General features: G+C 34.4%; 2 protein-coding genes across 2 annotated transcripts; one reads left to right on the top strand and one right to left on the bottom strand.

Moving 5' to 3' along the window:
- Positions 1 to 231: 231 nt before the first annotated feature.
- LOC120067966 (cyclin-dependent kinase inhibitor 5-like) lies at positions 232 to 3,112 on the top strand. Its single transcript, XM_039019624.1, has 3 exons — positions 232 to 993; positions 2,261 to 2,467; positions 2,555 to 3,112. The coding sequence occupies exons 1-3, from the start codon at positions 494 to 496 to the stop codon at positions 2,622 to 2,624; spliced, it is 777 nt and encodes a 258-aa protein (XP_038875552.1). The 5' UTR covers positions 232 to 493; the 3' UTR covers positions 2,625 to 3,112.
- A 3,797-nt stretch (positions 3,113 to 6,909) lies between these two features.
- On the bottom strand, positions 6,910 to 10,605 carry LOC120092783 (cytochrome b5-like). The gene is made up of 3 exons (XM_039050987.1): positions 10,233 to 10,605; positions 7,457 to 7,523; positions 6,910 to 7,360 (listed from the first exon to the last, which is right to left on the bottom strand). The coding sequence occupies exons 1-3, from the start codon at positions 10,317 to 10,319 to the stop codon at positions 7,110 to 7,112; spliced, it is 405 nt and encodes a 134-aa protein (XP_038906915.1). The 5' UTR covers positions 10,320 to 10,605; the 3' UTR covers positions 6,910 to 7,109.
- Between the last annotated feature and the right edge of the window lie 7,526 nt (positions 10,606 to 18,131).

The following is an 18,131-nucleotide window of genomic DNA, read 5'->3' as shown; positions in this document are numbered from 1 at the left end:
TAACCTAAAAAAAGATAAACTTAGCTTAACCGTAATTGAGTGAGGTGTTGGATTTTGTAACTAAGTAATTATTATACTTAAATTTTTTTTTTTGAAAAACTCATGAAAATATGACGATATATTGGAGGAGAAAAAGGAGTGGATAAAGAGAAAATGGAAATACGGTGGACCTGGAATCCTCCAACCCTACCTTTTTCCTTCTTCAACCAGGCGCCATCTTTTTAACATTACATAAACCTTTCTTCCCCTTCCTCTCTTTCTCTTCTCTCTCTCTCTCTCTCTCTCCTCTTCGTCTTTCTCTCTCTAAAACCCCATCAACCAGAACCAACAACAATTTCAACAAACCCCCTTTCTCTCCCGTTCTGATTCTTCATCTTCTTCTTCTTCCTCCATTTTCCCATCTTGGGTTCAAATCCTTTCTGGTTTGGGGCCATTTCCTTCAATCTCTATCTATTTTCTCTGTTTCCATGTGAGCTTGTGTTAGGTGGAATTAATGGGGAAGTACATGAGGAAAACCAAGTCAATAGGTGAAGTTGCAGTCATGGAGCTTTCCCAGTCTTCTCTTGGGGTTTTGACTAGGGCTAAGACTCTGGCGTTACGTCGCCTCCAGCAATCTCCCACGCCCTCGCCGTCTCCGGCGTCTCCGGTTCCTTCTGGTTCTTATCTTCAGCTTAGGAGCCGTAGGCTTGAGAAGCCACCGGTTGTATTTTCCGCCCATGAACCGAAGAGGCAGAAGCAAAGCCCTAAAGAGGGTTGCACGAGAAACCCTAGTCCTAGGGTCTGTTCTAGTTTGAGGTCGGCCATGCCGGAAAGGTCGCTCTCGCTTGGCCGTGTAAATGAAGAGGGGGATCACACGGCGGAGGAGGCGGCGGAGAAATCCGTTGGGAAATTTGACGAAATTCATGCGAGTGAAAGTAAAAATGAGAATATTGATTTGGTCATTGAAGAGGCATCGTTTGGGGAAAATATTTTGGATTTTGAGAGTAGAGAGAGGTGGGATTTCTTCTGTTTTATTTTTTTTCTCAATTTTTTTGTTTATATTTATTTACCGTTGGCTGAATTTTGTAATCCTTCATATGATTTTTATACATAAGATTTTGGAAATTGTGGAGACTGAAATTGTGCATTTCTAGAGCTAGCGGTGTCTGGTGAAAAACATGCAAGAAGTTTTTGTCTGAAATTTTCGTTTCCATGATTTGGTTGGCTATGGCTGTGTGAAGTTGGAAATTTGTTTTGTTCTTTTGTTGGGTTCTCTAAATATTACAGAGGGGAAATATTAAGCTTCAATTTGTTGTTCTTCTTCTGGTGCTGAACTTTCTGGCTATTGCCCTGTTTCTTCACCCTTTTACTTTACATGAACTTTGTATTTTGGAATCAAGCTTGAAATTAAGCTTTCAGATTCTCGTGTTTTAGGATTCTACAGAGCAAAGGCTTTAGATAATCTTTCCGCCATAATCTTTTATGGAGCTATTTTACTATGCAGATGACTTTTTAGTGGTTTTTTCTTCAATATTTTTTTTCAACTTTTCTTTAGAACATTGCCCTGGGATTCTCTTCCCCACATATTTTTGCAGTTGAAATGGTCATTCAAGGTTATCATTTTCTTGTTTGTATGTCATGTATATGTTATTTTGTGTACTCTGCTTTTTCACCCATTTATTCCACTTGAAGGAAAAGGCTTGTAGACGTATTTGCTCGTGAGTTTTTCCTGTTTGTCTTGTTCTGGAGAAGGATTTTGAAAAGAATTTTCTTTTTTCTTTTTTGCTGGGTTTGAAATTAATATTATTTGTCTCTTTAAACGTTCGGTCTCTTTTGCTTTCTCTTGCTTAACATTTTGTTCCTTCTTGTTTTTTCCCCCCATCTTCTTTTTCCCTAGTTGGAAGTGGAGGCACAGTCGCTAGTTTTACTTTTAGATATTTCTGATATTCTTCATGTGATATCCTTCGCATGGATTGACCATCCTTCTGATTTTTTTGCTCGACACAGGTTTTCTGTTACCATGATTATTGAAAATGAAAACTTTCTTGAATGGCAATTTTGTTATTCAAATGTTGAATGAAGGTTAAGAGGGCATCCAGTTACTGAAATGTTACTTTGGTATATCCATTTGAAAGAAATTTGGTGTTTCTAAACATTTGTATTTCTGCCAATAACACCGTTCGGTTTCTGCTGATTAATCAAATGTCATACAGTTACTACATTGTTTGTCACTCTTTATCAGTTTGCTATATCTAACGGATGATGCTTTTGATTGTACCAGGAGTACTAGGGAATCTACTCCCTCCAGTTTGATAAGGAATCCTGATATCATCAGAACACCCAGTTCTACTACCAGGCCGACAACCAGTGCGATCGAAACTAACCATAGAAACCCTTGCTCATCTAATCGACACATACCTACAGCTCGTGAAATGGATGAGTTTTTTGCTCTTGCTGAAGAAAAGCAGCAGCGAAACTTCATTCAGAAGTATGTTAACATGTACATTTCTTCCGTAGCTGTAAAAGGACCTGGTATTGTTCGTACTTAACAGTCTCAATGGTATGATGAATGCAGGTACAACTTTGATCCTGTGAAAGATACGCCGCTTCCAGGCCGCTACGAATGGGAGAAGTTGCAACCATAGAAGATTATAGCGTGTCGTTCCATCAGGACTTCTTTCCTGCTTATTTTCAACAGATTTCGGGCTTAGGTTTTCAAAAGTAGCAGGAATGAATTAGTCTAACCTTAAAAGGGTGATGGTGGTATTTCCTTTTTTCCATCATCCTTAACTTGTAAAGGAGTAGTAAGACCTCTCAAAACCCAGAGAAAAAAAAAATGCTAAAAAGAAGTGTAGACTAATGTTCTGTAACATAACAGAGGTTATGATTTACACACTAAATACCCATCAAAGTTAGGGGAAGGAAAGAGGGTCTGCAGTTTAGATGTAGGGTTAGTAGTTAGTTCAGGCAACTAGGAAACTGTGGTACAGATAATTTACTTAGGATATTTTTCTTCTCTTCCCCACTTTGTAGTAATGTACTCTCCACTCCTCTTCTTTGTCTATACTTGTACTGATGGAACTTCAAATCAACAACCTGTGCAATAAAAACTAACCCTTTGTGTCTCTCTGCATCCCCTACTGTTATTTGTGTTTTCTATATATTGCTGCTAATTAAGCACTGTAATGTATAAACCATTTGTTGCCTGCCTGTGTTGTGTTGAATGACGAGATAAGTATTATTTGGTTGAGATAGATGGTTGGTGGTTTTGTTCCTTGTGGTGGGTGGTAGTGGAAAAGCTTTATGATGATCAATGAGGGGAATCTTATGTCCACCATTAGTTTATTTAGTGTGTATGGTGGCACTTGTTAAATGTGATTTGCTGCTTGGTTGGTGGTGGTGGTGACAGACAGGCCGAATTCATTAGGAGAAGGATAGAAAGATTGGGAGACAAGGATTAACATCTCAATCAATCAGGGCCAGCTTAAGAATAAAATATATCACCAAGAAAAGATGCTTTTCACAAAGCAAAAGCCACAAAAGACTTGACCGGTGGATAATCTCTCTCTGATTTTGGCTGTTCTTTTAGATGTGGGTGGATGGAACTGTTACTAAATTAGTATTTGGGTGAAACTGAAGAATCTTCCGTTTCCGTTGGGGGGGTGGTTGTGTTTATTTCTTGGGTTTAGAAGTCTTTAGCCCAAAGATTATAATGCTGAATTCAAACCGAGCATTCATGGCGGTGTCATTAAATGCTTGACTAAGTAGCTTTTTTCACTCCCAGCATTAGTGAATTTCTGACCTACCTTTATTTGCTTTTCTCCTCAGCAATGCTGAAATAGTAAGTTTACAGTAAGATGAGTCAAAGAGGAAAGTACTTTCTATCTAAACTAGCTTGGGAATTTACTTAACTCGGTCAGAAGATCTATTGTATTAGAGAAAGTCTATTATTAACTCTTTTTTTTAAACATCCCTTGTGGTTTATGATATATATTATATAATAGCTTTGAGTTCATGAGCTGTCGTGTTCATAATAGTTTAAGGACCCGATCAAAACAAAAAGAGACGCCGTTAGCCAGAGGAAGGCCAGGTTGGTAGGTTGAAAAATGAAATCAGGTTTGTGTAAATTTGACAAGTCACTGTTTAGACTGTACATAACTGTAAACTGCAAAATTTTGTCCTGTGAAATAGGTGGCCCAGAATGGTGTCTTTTTTTTGGGGTTTTGTATTCATATTTCTTTCTCTCTTACTCTGTCTGACCTTGTGGGTTGCTTTCATGGTGTGATGACTGCTAACTGCAAATCTCAAGTAGATGGAAAAAAGCAAGGAGAGAAGAGGGAGGGGCAGGGCACAAGGATATGCAAATTGAAACCTCACATGAGAGAGAGAGAAAGTTGCATGTGTCTTGGAGCTGCGTATCTCACAGGTGGCCCATTATTTCAGTCTCTACTTTCATCATTACTCCCCCTTCACTCATCTCTGATAAAACTTTTTAGGTTACAAAATATTAGGAAGATCTCTCTTACCCCCTTCTTTTTCCCTCTCTCTCTTAATGATATCATGTTACATTTTTGTGGCATGATTTTCAAGGCTAATTTTGTTAGTTGATTTTGTTTATACAAGTTAGTATTAGTAATGTGTCAACTAGTTTGAGTATTGTTCAAATTAACGAGATAATTTTATATATTTTTGTTGAAGATTGAATAACTCTCAGAAAAAAAATAAATAAATAAAAGTTACCCATTATGATTTTTTTATATCCATGAGTGTTTAGATCAATTTACACGCATTTCGACAACCTATTTACACGCATGGGACAATCTACTTGATCCCACAACATTTGGGGTCAAGAAAATTCAGGATATTAAATCCTGCCTAGGTGGTCATCATAGATCAAATTCATTCCTTCTTAGCCTTTTATCAAATCAATATTTTACGAGATACCAATTATGATTTGAAACATGGAAAAATGAAGCTTGTAATGTACCTTGAAGAGAGAAATGAATTGAGGAATTGTACCTTTAGAAGAATGTTAAATGTGGTGTATATATTTATATGAGATGAAGTACATACAAAATAATCTAGGTCCTCATTGATACCCTTTAGTTTTTCTATTTTTGTTTTTGAAAATTAAGCCTAGACATTATTTTTACCTCCAAATTCCTTCATTTGTTATCTACTTTTTATCAATGATTTAAAAAACCAAGCCAAATTTTAAAAACTAAAAAAAAATAGCTTCTAAAAACTTGTTTTTGTTTTTAGAATTTTGCTAAGAATTCAACCATCGTATTTAAAAAATATACAAATCATTATAAGAAATGAGGAGAAAATAAACTTGATTTTTAAAAACCAAAAATAAAAAACGAACTAGTTATCAAACAAGACCTTAGTGAATCTAGTATTAGGTCATATCAAGAGAGAAGGCCAGCTCCTCCAAATTTTTAAAAAGTTGCCAAAATTTTGTATTCTTTTCTTCAGCAACTTAGTTCCTTGCTTATTAGTATAGTTTAGTAGTAATTAACATGTACTAACTCTATTTGATTTGTGGTTCAATCCTTACAATGAAAGAGCTCATCAAAATAAGTGTTTGGATGTTATTAGGTAACAATTTGACCATTATAATTTATAAACATATTTGATCTACCCCAATTAATCGATCTATGTATATATATACCTATTTTGAAACTATTAGAACTCAATTATTATATCATAACTTAATTGTCACCCATTGAAAAGCACACAAACTAAAATTATTGCCTATGAAAATTGAAAGAGTAAATTATTAGTGTAATGAAATTAGAAACTTTGGTTGGTAGAAAGAGAAATGAATTGAGGGTTTGAAATCACTTGACCCAATGATGACATCCTATTTGTTTGTCACTCCAGAAAAACAAAAGTACTTAACTATTCATTTATTACAAGTCATGTCATTTCAAACTCTTTCACTCTCGAACTTCGAGCCTTTGCTCTGTAATTTGTGATTCACTCCTTAAACCTCCAGCATACACATATTCAATCTTTTACTTTCTCAACTTTTCCATTTTAAGTCTTCCTTTGCATTCTACTCCTTCATCTCTTCCATTTTTTCATTTTAGTCCTTGCTATTTACCTAAATCTCTTTAAATGCCCCTTAATGTGGTTCACATCACTAACTGTTTTACATTGTACATTAGTGATGAGATGTGTATGATTCTTTCATTTTTACGTGTTCTTATATATTTTAATAGGTAAAAAGGCAAGTCTTGAGAAACACAGACACAGACACGAAAATATGTGTATCTTTTGTCTAAATAAAATATGTAACTTTAATTAAAAAACAAAGTCAATTTACAATATTTGAAAACATACTCTTACAAGATATAGAAGGATTTAGCTGGTTAGATATACATATATGAGAATTGCTATTTTCCCCTACTTTGTAGGTCATGTCTAAACCGTGTCTAAAATCAAGGGAAAAAAAGAGAAATTTAATTCAGATACATGTCCAAGCAAATCCTGCTTCCTAGATTCATATAGCCTATGGAATTTTAAATTTGTAATGATTTATACTTCGTTTTGTATAAATATACATATTAAAACTGCCCTAAATCGTTACATGATATAGAGATTAGCAAATAAACCTGTAGTTTTTCTATGAACTTGGCCTGAATTTGTTATGAATTTAATTTTATTTTCAAGAGTACAATTGTTAATTACATAAAAACAAAAAGTGTGGAGTGCAGTGGACACAATTCACTTTTGTTAGTTTTTTCTTTTGAGAGGGTAAAATTGTCACATCAGTACTCTGCAGTAAGGCCATTATTTTAGTCTCATCCCCATGTTTGTGCTTTTAATCATTGGAGGTTTTGTTTAGGTATATTTTAAATTATAGTTAGAGAAAAGATAAGAGATTTTCTTAGTAAAATACTGATAAAAATCACCAACTCCATCATTACAAACAACTCTTTTTATTTAACTAAAATAACATTTACTTTACCAGTCAGATAACAGAACTAGAATTTAAAAGACGGAAGGAAAAAAATGAAGAAAAAGTAGAGCATCAAACTAGAAAAATTCTAAGTATCACAAACACAATGCAGCAGTTGGTAATTGATCATAAGACTAAACCACCTAATGTCTCAACCAGAACCTCAGGTTGATTTGCTGTAAAAGCGGATACCGACCGCCAAACCTAAGATTGCAAGAGGAACCAAGAACTGGAGGAGTTTGATGATGAACTCGGTTGTCTTATCTTGATTGTAATGAGGCTGCTTTGAAGTTGTGTATGTTGACCGTTCTGGGATCGTCGAGATATCGATCTCTCCAACAGAGTATTTGCTCATCATTTCTCTTGCACTCTCACTATGACCCACATCTTCAAAATCATCAGTTGCATCCTTACCTGTTTCGATGAAAATTACATAATATGTAAAGTAATACACAAACATTCTACATACATTGTAAAGAACTAAAGCTATATGACAGGAAGATTTATTACCAGTGCCAGACAACAACACCTCGTCACCACCCGGATGGTCTTCCAAGAATTCGGTTACATTGTAAACCTGTTGGGATAATCAAGATGGGCAAAATGAGAACTTCAAGCTAAAAACCAGTACCCATCAAATATAAAATCTGTGCATGACTCATTTAGACTAATTCCAAGCCAACTGCCAAAACAACTGAAAGCTTGTCGATCACATTTTGGGCTGAACTACCAACCAAAGTTCAACAAGTGAGAACATAAAAATGATTCGACTTTCTAGTATTATTCTTTAAGAAATTTTAGAAGAAAAACAATAGTAGAAATGCACAGGTGTTGTTCTTTGAAGATATGATTCATAATTACTGAGTTTGTGTAATTCCAAATATTCACTTCCAAGTAGAATCGGGTTAACTTGAGCGAAGATTTACGCTCTTTCATGTTTATCCTCCTGCTTCTTGCTTTATACTTAAAGATACTTGTGTTGGCTAAACGTCATGGTTCTCAAGCTTGGGTTGAGAAACTAGTACTTGACTTTCTCCAACACAAGCATTCCTACAGTATCTTTATACTTTTATTGATATGGTGGGTCAAGAAGGAGATTTCACATTACAATAATGAGGAAGAAAGCAGAGTTTATATCACAATGGTGATTAAGCATGTTAAAAGGAAATTAGGGTTTATTACTAAATCCTAATTATGATTTCCTTTATAGTATTTTCCTTTTATGTATTTTCTTTTATTGGTTTATTGATGGCTATTTATTCACCTTGTAAAAGGTTGATTATGATTCCTGATTTATTCAATAATATGCAAATTTAACATAGTACAACCAGAAAGAGTTTATAACTACTAATTTGGGTACGGCAAATTTCTGATTTTACCCAAAGAATGGCTCTAGTGGAAAGGCGGACTTGAAGGTCTAGAGATACTACTTGAAATGTCTAGGTTCAACTTTCAAGCCTAGGTAGGGGAAGTCAATATTTTAAAATTCTTCATATGTCATGAATCCCGCCTCTGCGTGGGTGAAGCGTACTTAAAGATTAGTAGGGCCGAGCATAAGTATGATGGCTGGCAAGAGATTTTTAACATCAATGGAATGGGCAAATTCAGCAGACTGTGAAGCTTCAGGATATTGCTTTGAGATCGGATTATGGATGCCAAAGGAAGAAGTCATCAAATGGAATCAGCAGACTGAAGAATGAACGAAACCTTTATGGCAGATAAGGGCTGCACTGACTGATATTAATCCACCAGACAGCATGGCAACGATGTATGTTGACCATCCCTCGAATAGATACCCGGGTTTTGTTTTTTGGTAAAGTTTGAACAGGTTGTTTGGATGTCCAACTCCAATTGGAGTCCAGTTCTCACATGGTATATCCATAAGAGTGCCCTTAGTAAACAATAGCACTCACATACACATAAAATTAGATCTTGTAATGAGAGTTGGAGTTCATTTTTGTGTGAGTGATCTTCATATTAACCACTTTTGAAACGGAGTTTTCCTACACTGATATTCATGTCGGTGCGTCGGTTAAAATATGAGAATCACAATGATCAAGCAGCCTCCAGTACTGCCAAATATAAAGAAGCCTCAGATTCTATCCATTCAATGAGATCCTGGTCCTAAAAGGAATCAAAGATACAAAACAAGTCCATTCAAAACACTAAACGCAGCCCATTTTTAAGATTCATGAATCATAAATCTCCAGTCCAGTCTTATAAACGTGGTAAGGTGAGCAGAGTAAGGAATGTATAATCTGGAATTAAGAAGCCACTCCCTCGCAGCACTATTTCACTTATTCAATTTTTTAATAAAAGAGATGCGGGTTTTCTGGTGTCAGTCTTGCTAAGTCTATGTTTGCCATCATGTGAGTTTGTTTATCTTCGTCTGCAAATTTGTTGGTTAATCTCGTGGACTATACAAACCAATGTTACAAATTCTCGGGCTTATAAAATCCACTATATATAAAATTTTATAGATCACAAGCTCCTAAACCAAACATACGTGATATGAATACAAATTCATAGAGCTCATTCCTTTCCATATCCTATTAACATATATTATGCAAACTCATGCTCTTCAACTTAAACAAACCATGGGACTGAGGCATTTGAGCCTTAGTCTCTAGCAACTTCTACAATGAAAGCAAAGAACCAATCATCTAAGCCCTGGTGAGGTTGAAACATCACTCTCCGAGGATTGAGGCTGCATTTGGAATTGATTTGGCCAACGATAAAAGTGATTAGAGGAAATGTTAACTGTGTTTAATGATTGGTAAACCTGATTATAATGCCAAAGAATATGATGCCTTCTAACCAACTCCTAAAAATTCCTATCTTATCCTACTTTTCCACGTTTAAGTTTTAAATCTACCAAACACTGATTTCTTTTGTATTATAGTCGATTTTTCTAAAAGCACAATTGGCAGCAATTATCTAAAAGCTACCAAATCCAAAACTAAGCCTAAATCTCTTTGCATTCCTCGAGAAAAAAAACGTAAAGGAATAGCTCGATTTACACTATAATCTGCAACAAAATTCCTTCACTACCCAGCCCTATACAACATCAATGGCAAAGCTCACCATGCATTAGTTTAGCAGCCATGAATAAACATATTATTTCAACAGTGAAGAACGATGGGTCTGTCCAGAATGCATGTAAGATTTCAAGAGCAAACAAAAACAGAACAAAAACAAACAATTTCAGAGAATCAAACTCCTACAGGCAAAATCAGACATATGAAAGAAGAAACCCCAAAACAAAGAAAAGGGTGTGAAGAAAAACCTTGCCATTGATGATCAACCAACAGTCCTTGCGGTTATTGTGCTGAGAGACTTCAGCCAATGTAAAGAGCTTTCTGTCACCATCCATTTGCCAATCTGCCCGGAGACGACGGAGAAATGATGGAAACAAGGCTGAGGGGCAGTGAAGGTGAAGAAAATGGGGAGTGCAGCAAAGAGGGCGGTGCAGAAATAAAAGAGGGGGGCGAGTTAATGCATGAATGTGGGAGAAAGGGAAGAAGCATTGAATTGAATTGAATTGAATTTGAAATTTGGTGGTGGGTGAGTTATTGGTCAGCAGTGATTTCTTGGTTTGTGTCCAAACAGGAAACAGCCGACACTTGGATTGGATGATTCTGAAGAGGTTAGAGAGTGTTTCCACTTTCAAAAGAGGAAATTCACATCAAATTGTAGATAATGGTTTGTGTTGAAATACTATGGCAATTATTGAGGTAAAATCGGGACACTTGTGAACCCTGAAACGAGTTAATAAAAATAAGTTTTTAGTTATGGGGCTACAAACTCTTTGTGTCGAATAAGTAATGAACTCACTCCAACTCATTAGGTTGAATACCCCGTAAAGCTATGACCATAGACCCTTTTTCTTAAAAACAAGGATTCATGTGCCTTTTTTCCCCTAAAAATCACAAACCTACTATATGCAAGTCCAACTACTTCTTTTTCTTTTCTTTTCTTTTTTTTTTTTTTTGAAAATACATGTTTTGGGTTTCGTGGATTGTGATACACATGAGATTTTATCTCAAAACTATTTCAAAATAAGAGGTGTAATATGTATATGTAAGGTCTACTCATTTTTTTCAATGCAAGATTCTCAATAAAGTTTGAAAGGTGGGGTGAGAGTGGGGAAGACCGAATTTGCCACCAAATTCTAAAATTTTAATTTCATATTCAATAAATTCTTTAACTTTTGATTTTATGTCAAATAAACTTCAATTTTTTTAAACAAAATTGAAAGTTTAAGAACCAAGACAATAATTATAATTAACTTTTTTTTTCTTTTTTAATTTTATCAAATTACCTTCAATTTTTTAAATGTAATTGACATAAATGATGCAGATGCACATGCATTATTTTTATGATATAATATTTCGTACTCTCTTAAAAGTCATACATTTAAATTCTACCATCATTTTTATGATATAATATTTTTTTTTTCTAAACAAAATGTTAGCCCATGATATCATTAATAATAGGATGAATTTGGTTAACAAACAAGCATTTTATTTATTTTTATTTTTGAAACAAACAATACAAATCAACTTTAAACCGATCACACCCCTTCAAAGATAAGGGGATAAATAGACACTGGAAAGATGTCTTTCCAGACAAATAAGGAACTAGAAGAAGAGGCCAAAGAAGCAAGATTGTGAGTATCTTTGTTCTCCTCTCTAAGAACCTTACAAAAATTATAAATATTAACCAACTTTGCAAGGCTAAAGGCCTCCTTCACAAAACTATCAAGATAGTTCAATAATTTAACCACCTCGAGAGAATCTGATTCGATCACCACTGGAGAATTTTGTCCATTCCAATGCATGTAGACCTCGATCAAGCCTTCCACCACTGCTTTCGCCTCAAGCACCTTGATCCGCATCATCAACATTTGAGTGGGAAGAGAAACAAGGAGGAGAGACCTACCCAAGTAAGCTTCAAAAGACGCTTTGACAGCCGAGATAATGTCTCTATCTTCAGAAGATCCATGGTTGAAGCGAATAACATTCCTTTGGTTCAAGATGTACCGTAACAAAGTAACAATTTTTCCCATCTGCTTTTTAGGATTAATCTCTTTAGGCAAAGTCTTGGCCATCGAAAACAAGTGAACATTGGAGAGGAAAAAAAATTCCAAATCTTCTTAGAAACCTTATATTCTCAAAATAGGTGGCAAGTTGTTTTCTTGTAAGCTCTGCAAAATGAACAAGAAATGTTGGTGACAATTTCTTTTTAGAAATATTATAAGTCGTAGGAATGATATCGTTAATAATTTTCCATCCGGTGATCTTATCTTTGGGAAAGCATCAAATCGGCGTCTTCCTCAATCCAGGAACATTTTTCACCATAAAGGCCTACAATAGTCTTTGTCTTCCTTCTAGCGAAGGCCTTACGATGAAACCATTTAGTATTCCCATCGCACCAATGAATCCAATCTTCCCAAGAACAAATTTTCCAGTATCTGTCATCATCGTCCAAAAGCATTTCGAGCTTCTTTTCCGCCCGAATCCAATTAGCACTCTCATTCAAATCTGTGCTCCTAACAAGAGAATTTCTGAGAAAATTTAACTCATTTTGTTTTCTAGTGATAGCTCCTCGAAGCGAGCCATTAAGTCTCTCTTTATCCCAGCTCCTTAATTTTTTAATGCATATATGTAATTTCTGTTGTAAGCCAACTTCAACATCCAGATCACTATTGAGCCAAACCGATTCAATAATTTTCTTGCAATTATCGTTACCAACCCATCTTTCTTCAAATCTCTGAAGACGAACACCCTTTCTGCGTCTCAAATTAGACATTGTATTTGCCATTTCGGTCTTTTTGAGTAATCCCAGTGAGCCAAAATCGGCGTCTCAGTGTTTTAACCTATGTTGAGTGTTTTATGCTTTCAAAAGGACAAGTTTGGGCTGAATTTAGCAACTTCTCCTTCTAGGCCCATGGACAAGCCGCATGTGATTGGAGGCCCATAAAATGATTTCCCCTATGAAGCCCCTTTGATTTTTTTTCTTTTCAATCCCTACTTTTGACGATTCCTTCTTAATATGTATGTCATACCGTCAATCGTAATATAGCTAATTAGATAAGACACTACAATTAACAGTTCGATTTATCATTTTATTGTTCTTGAACTAAAAAATATATGCATGTCCAAAAGTGAGCTCAACTCAACTCAACGATAATCGACATGATTTTCCACCTTAAAAGTCGATGCTCAATTCTCTGTGTACTTAAAAATGAGTTTTGCTATCTTAAGAACCTCAAATATAATCAGTTTAATTTAGAGCTTCATACATATGTTAACTTATCACCACTACTACATTAACATATTGTAACTGTGCATGTATTTTAAAATATATCAACTAGACACACAACTTTTTTAAATTACAAATGTTTAATATTTTGAGCTATGGTGTTTTACGCAGAGTAATAATGCATGAGTTTTAGAAAAACGATTCGATCATTATAATGTAATAGTCGTACATATTTTTTCTATTACCGAGCATAATCTAACTCACATAAAATTCATACTATCAATTTCGAAGTTAGAGATTTGATCTTCTACAATTCCATATTATTTTTTTTTAAAAAAATTATTCCATTATTATTTGTCATGGAATCAATGAAAACATTATTCCATAATTTGAAGCTTACACCATTTGTTTACTTGTAAGTTAAATTAAGAATTTTTCAGTTTGAAACACTATTTTGGTCTTTGTGATATTGATTTAGAGTGCATTTAGAATACATTTTCAAGTGTTTAATTTAAAAAATAAATTATTTTGGAAGAAATTAGAGCGTTTCGCAATCACTCAACAAAAAATATTTTAATCTAATTTTATCAAGAATATTTAAATAAAAATGAGTTTTTTTTAAAATATTTTTTTCTCAAGTCAATCCAAACAGATCTTCATTTTTTGAGTTTTTTAGAAAAAAATTCTAATATTCTATTAAAATAAAAAAAAAAAGGGGTTCAAATCATTTTATGGACATGAGTGTTCTATATCGAAAAAAAATCCCAACAAATTTGAAATGATTTATATATTAACATAGTAGTAGAAAGAGTACCATGCTGTGTCCGGACTTCAAACGTTTAGCTTTAACCATGTTAATAGTCCCACATTATTGGTTGATAGAGAATCAAAGTTGATTTATCAATGAATCACGAAATGTTATGGTTCTTCAATATGATTTCTTCATTTTGTCAGAAGTAATTCGTGGGATCATGCACCTTTTCGTAGTGAAAAGTACAGTTGGTTGTATCCAACCTATTCTTGAAATAAACAACTCGCACACACTCCCTTTTTTCACACTCCCTTTCCAAAAAAATAAATACACCAAGCACTACGCTTAGATTTATTAGATTTGTTGCTAAAATATCAGTATTAAATCCGAAACTCTCGACGGATGGCCAATAACCCAAAGAAATGAAAAAATCGGTTACATTTTTTATATGATGTCCTTTTATACATAAAACTAATTACCTATTACTTTCTATTTTTTTTAATTGAGGAATAAAATAATCCAGAGAGTACAAAAGGAAGAACCATCGGTTAGATACATAAAAAGCCCAGAAATAGAAGATGAAGGCAACCTAAGTGATGAGAAATGAAGATTAGAAAGAGAAGGGGAGCAAATACATAATGGACAAATACGATCATAGAAGATAGATCCCATAAACAAAAGCAGAAAAAAGGAATACGATGATGATGCATATCCAAAAAAGAAAAAGATCTGGTTTTGTTAAAATCGCATTACTAAAAGTTGATAATGGAATTAGGATGGAAGCCCCAAACAAAACCGATAATGCGGAGTTAAAAGAGCAGACTCAAGCTAATGTAGAATCTTCTCTGAGCATAGTTTTTGCTTTTTTGTCATATGAAATAGAACTTTTTAGATTTTGAAGGTCTCTCAATCCTTTTTTTTTCCTTTGTTGATAACTGGTTGGAATGTTTGCTAGCATGGATCACCTTTATGCAAAGGCCAAGGTCTGTAAACCATGGAGCTAAGGACATTTAGTGTGGAGCAATGTTGAAAGATTCAAAACTATTTTGAGGAAAATAATCATATTATTCTTCTCCTATGCGTTTATAGTGTGATGGAAGCGAAAAAGTCATGGGGTTGGAAAGATAAGCTTCCGAGTCGGCATCCAATCGCAGTGCTACAATGGTCGTCAAGTGTTTGGTGCCAGCGCAAATTATAGTATGCTTGGTAAAGAAAGAAGGGTCATTGTCGTTGTTGCTTCTCGTGGAAGGGTTCGGGATGGTAACTGGAGGAGGAACGATAATGTTGTCGCTGCTAGGGGAAGGGTTCGAGTTGAGTAAAGGAAAAATGTGTTGGGGTTGATATCCTAAATCTCATGGTCTTGTAGTTTGTAAACTTCATTTGTACAAACGGATTATTTATTTAATAAAATAAGTGTTATTTTATTTGATATTTAGTTGTATTAACCCAAAACTAATAAACTAAGATTCAAGGTTATTCGATATAGCTTAAACATGTATGTGATGACATAGAGGTAGATCATGTTTAGGTAATAACTTAAACGGTCTGTAGTAGATGGAAAAGATTAGGTACCTTATCCCAGTGACACTATGGACACGTCCCGCTTTATAATTATTACAATTGTTGTAAACTGTACAAATGATATAATCCTGATAATTCATATAGAGACATGTGAGTGGGATATCCTATACAAAGAGTTTGTATAAGACCGGACCACGAAATGATAAGTCTCTTTTTATAATATCGTTACTAGAAGAGACTTACATTTCACCAGGATGACCATAGTTTAAGAAAAAAACAACGTGCATGTGGAAACAATTTGGATCTTAAGCACTATAAATTTCATTGATTTTTTAAAGATAAAACATGCATGCAAATAACTATGAAATTAGGGTTTGAGTTACAACCTTTGTAGTTTCAAATTGACTACTAAGTCCACTCCAATCTTCTTATGAACCGGCTGTGAATCACCATGAGGGTCTTCTCGACTATTTTTCAGTCTTAGAACGGGATGGTAGGATCCAATGAGTGACTAAATTAGGGATGAATTTAGAATATAAATTGAGAGAGAATTGAGGACTTTAAAATTCTAAAACTCTTTTAAAATCTCTAAGTTACCAAGAAGAATTTGTTTTTCAACTAACTTGAAAATTACCAAATGGCCAAGAAGTTTAATATTTATCAAAGCATCCTATTGTTGGGGTTGATGCCCTAAATCTCGTAGGGTTCTATAGTTTGTAAACATTGTATGAACAAACTCTTATGTGATTAATAATATATGATATTTTATTCACTTTGACTATAAAATATGTGATATTTTAGTTGCATTAACCACAAACCAATAAACTAACATCCAAGGTTGTATGTAGATGTTAGGTTTTATATCTTAAAACTCGTGGTTTGTAAACAATAAAACTTATTCTGAAAATTCAGTAAGTTGTTATTGAATATATGAATTGCTTATTTTGTTTTAGAAATAAATTCAATAAACTAAAATATCCATGACTATTACATGAGTACTTGAACTTTATGCGGAGACATTAAAGCGAATCGGTTCGAGTAAATAGTCAAAATGGTATATAGTATATGAATAAGATTTGGTGTCTTATTCTAGTAACACTATTGGATGTGGCTCACTCTGTAGTTGTTACAAGGAGTTGTAAAGTGCTACTACAGACGATGTGATCCTAATTCGTACATGTTATGACATGAGGAGTGGGGGTGTCTTGTGCAATGAGTTTGTACAAGATCGAACCACGAAATCAATCACTCTTACTTTATAACATTGTTTACTATTTAAGACTGACTATTTCAAAGCGATGACCTAGGTAACTTGACCTTAATCCTGAGCTAACTATCAACTCCTGTTTATTCGGGATTATCCTTAGATTTGCATAGGTGAGATTTGACTCAACAGTGCCGGCTCAATAAACCTCCATTTTAGAGGTAAGAACGGGTAGATAGCTGGAGACATAGGGTGCAAGATGGAATTCACTCTTATCTGCTTTTAGGGATAGTAGAGAGATTGTTCCCTGAAGTGCTGACTCCGGATCTTGAACAAGGGACCTCACCCTCTCATTGTCCTAAAAGGGACTCAGTTTGTTAATCGGATCACAAACCAATTGTTCATTAGAGAGTCGGTGTAACTTAAGGAACAAGAGGTAATCGGGAGTAAAATAGACATTTGACCCAGCCGTTATTATAAACAACTTGTGAAGGGTTAACTTACTAATCATGGTTGTATCAAGTGGACATAATATATCTATAGTGAGGGGAGTGCAACTCTGGGCTTTAGTAGAGTGACCCAGTAGTTAACGAATGGGGGTTAATTCGATGTAAAGAGTTTAGCCAATTAATCCTGGATCGTTAGAGCCCATAATCTGTAGGTCCACGAGGTCCCGCTACTAACTCGTAAATGGATTAGCCTTAGAGTAGCGTGATAAGTAAATTTGAAACGTTCAAATTAGAATTAAGCGAATTAGATTACACGTTTAATTTTGGAATTAAACGGAATTGGAGAATCAATTAATATTTAAATATGATTTAAATAGTAAATTCATGAATAGGAATTCATGATGGTGGAATTTGTGTAAAATTAATTTAATGTTTGATATCAAATTAATTAGAATTAATTAAATTGTTTAATTAATTATTTATTATAGAAAATTAATTACTAAATTAAGTTTGTAAAATTAATAAAGTTTTTCAATTTTGGAAATCAATTTGAAAACTAAAAAAGCGAAAAAGATGGAAAAGGAAAAAATGGGGGATCTCCACTTTGATTTCCAAGTAGCTCACTCATTTCCCACCAAATGCTTGAGTCAATCTTCCAAGTATGAGTAAGGGTGTACATAGTCCAGGTTGGGCCAGGTTGGAAGATTTTTGTGGACCAACCCAAAAATTCAGGTTGGCTAATAATGAAACCTATTAGTTCTTTTTTGGAGGGTCAACCCAACCCAACCCAAAATTTATGGGTTGGGTCACCGGTTTTTTTTTATTTATTTTAATTTGGCTGTTTTTTCCGTTACTTCCTTAATCATTCTCTTCTCATTCTCTATTGAAGGATTTGATTTTTGTGGATCAATAACCCTTCATATTTAAAAAAGTGAACTAATTCTAAATATATTATATCAAATCAATTAATAAAAATTTAATAATAAAAAACATGTA

The sequence above is a fragment of the Benincasa hispida genome, chromosome 12, assembly GCF_009727055.1.
Source record: "Benincasa hispida cultivar B227 chromosome 12, ASM972705v1, whole genome shotgun sequence".
Lineage (NCBI taxonomy): Eukaryota > Viridiplantae > Streptophyta > Magnoliopsida > Cucurbitales > Cucurbitaceae > Benincasa > Benincasa hispida.
This window is presented reverse-complemented; position numbering and strand designations above follow the sequence as displayed.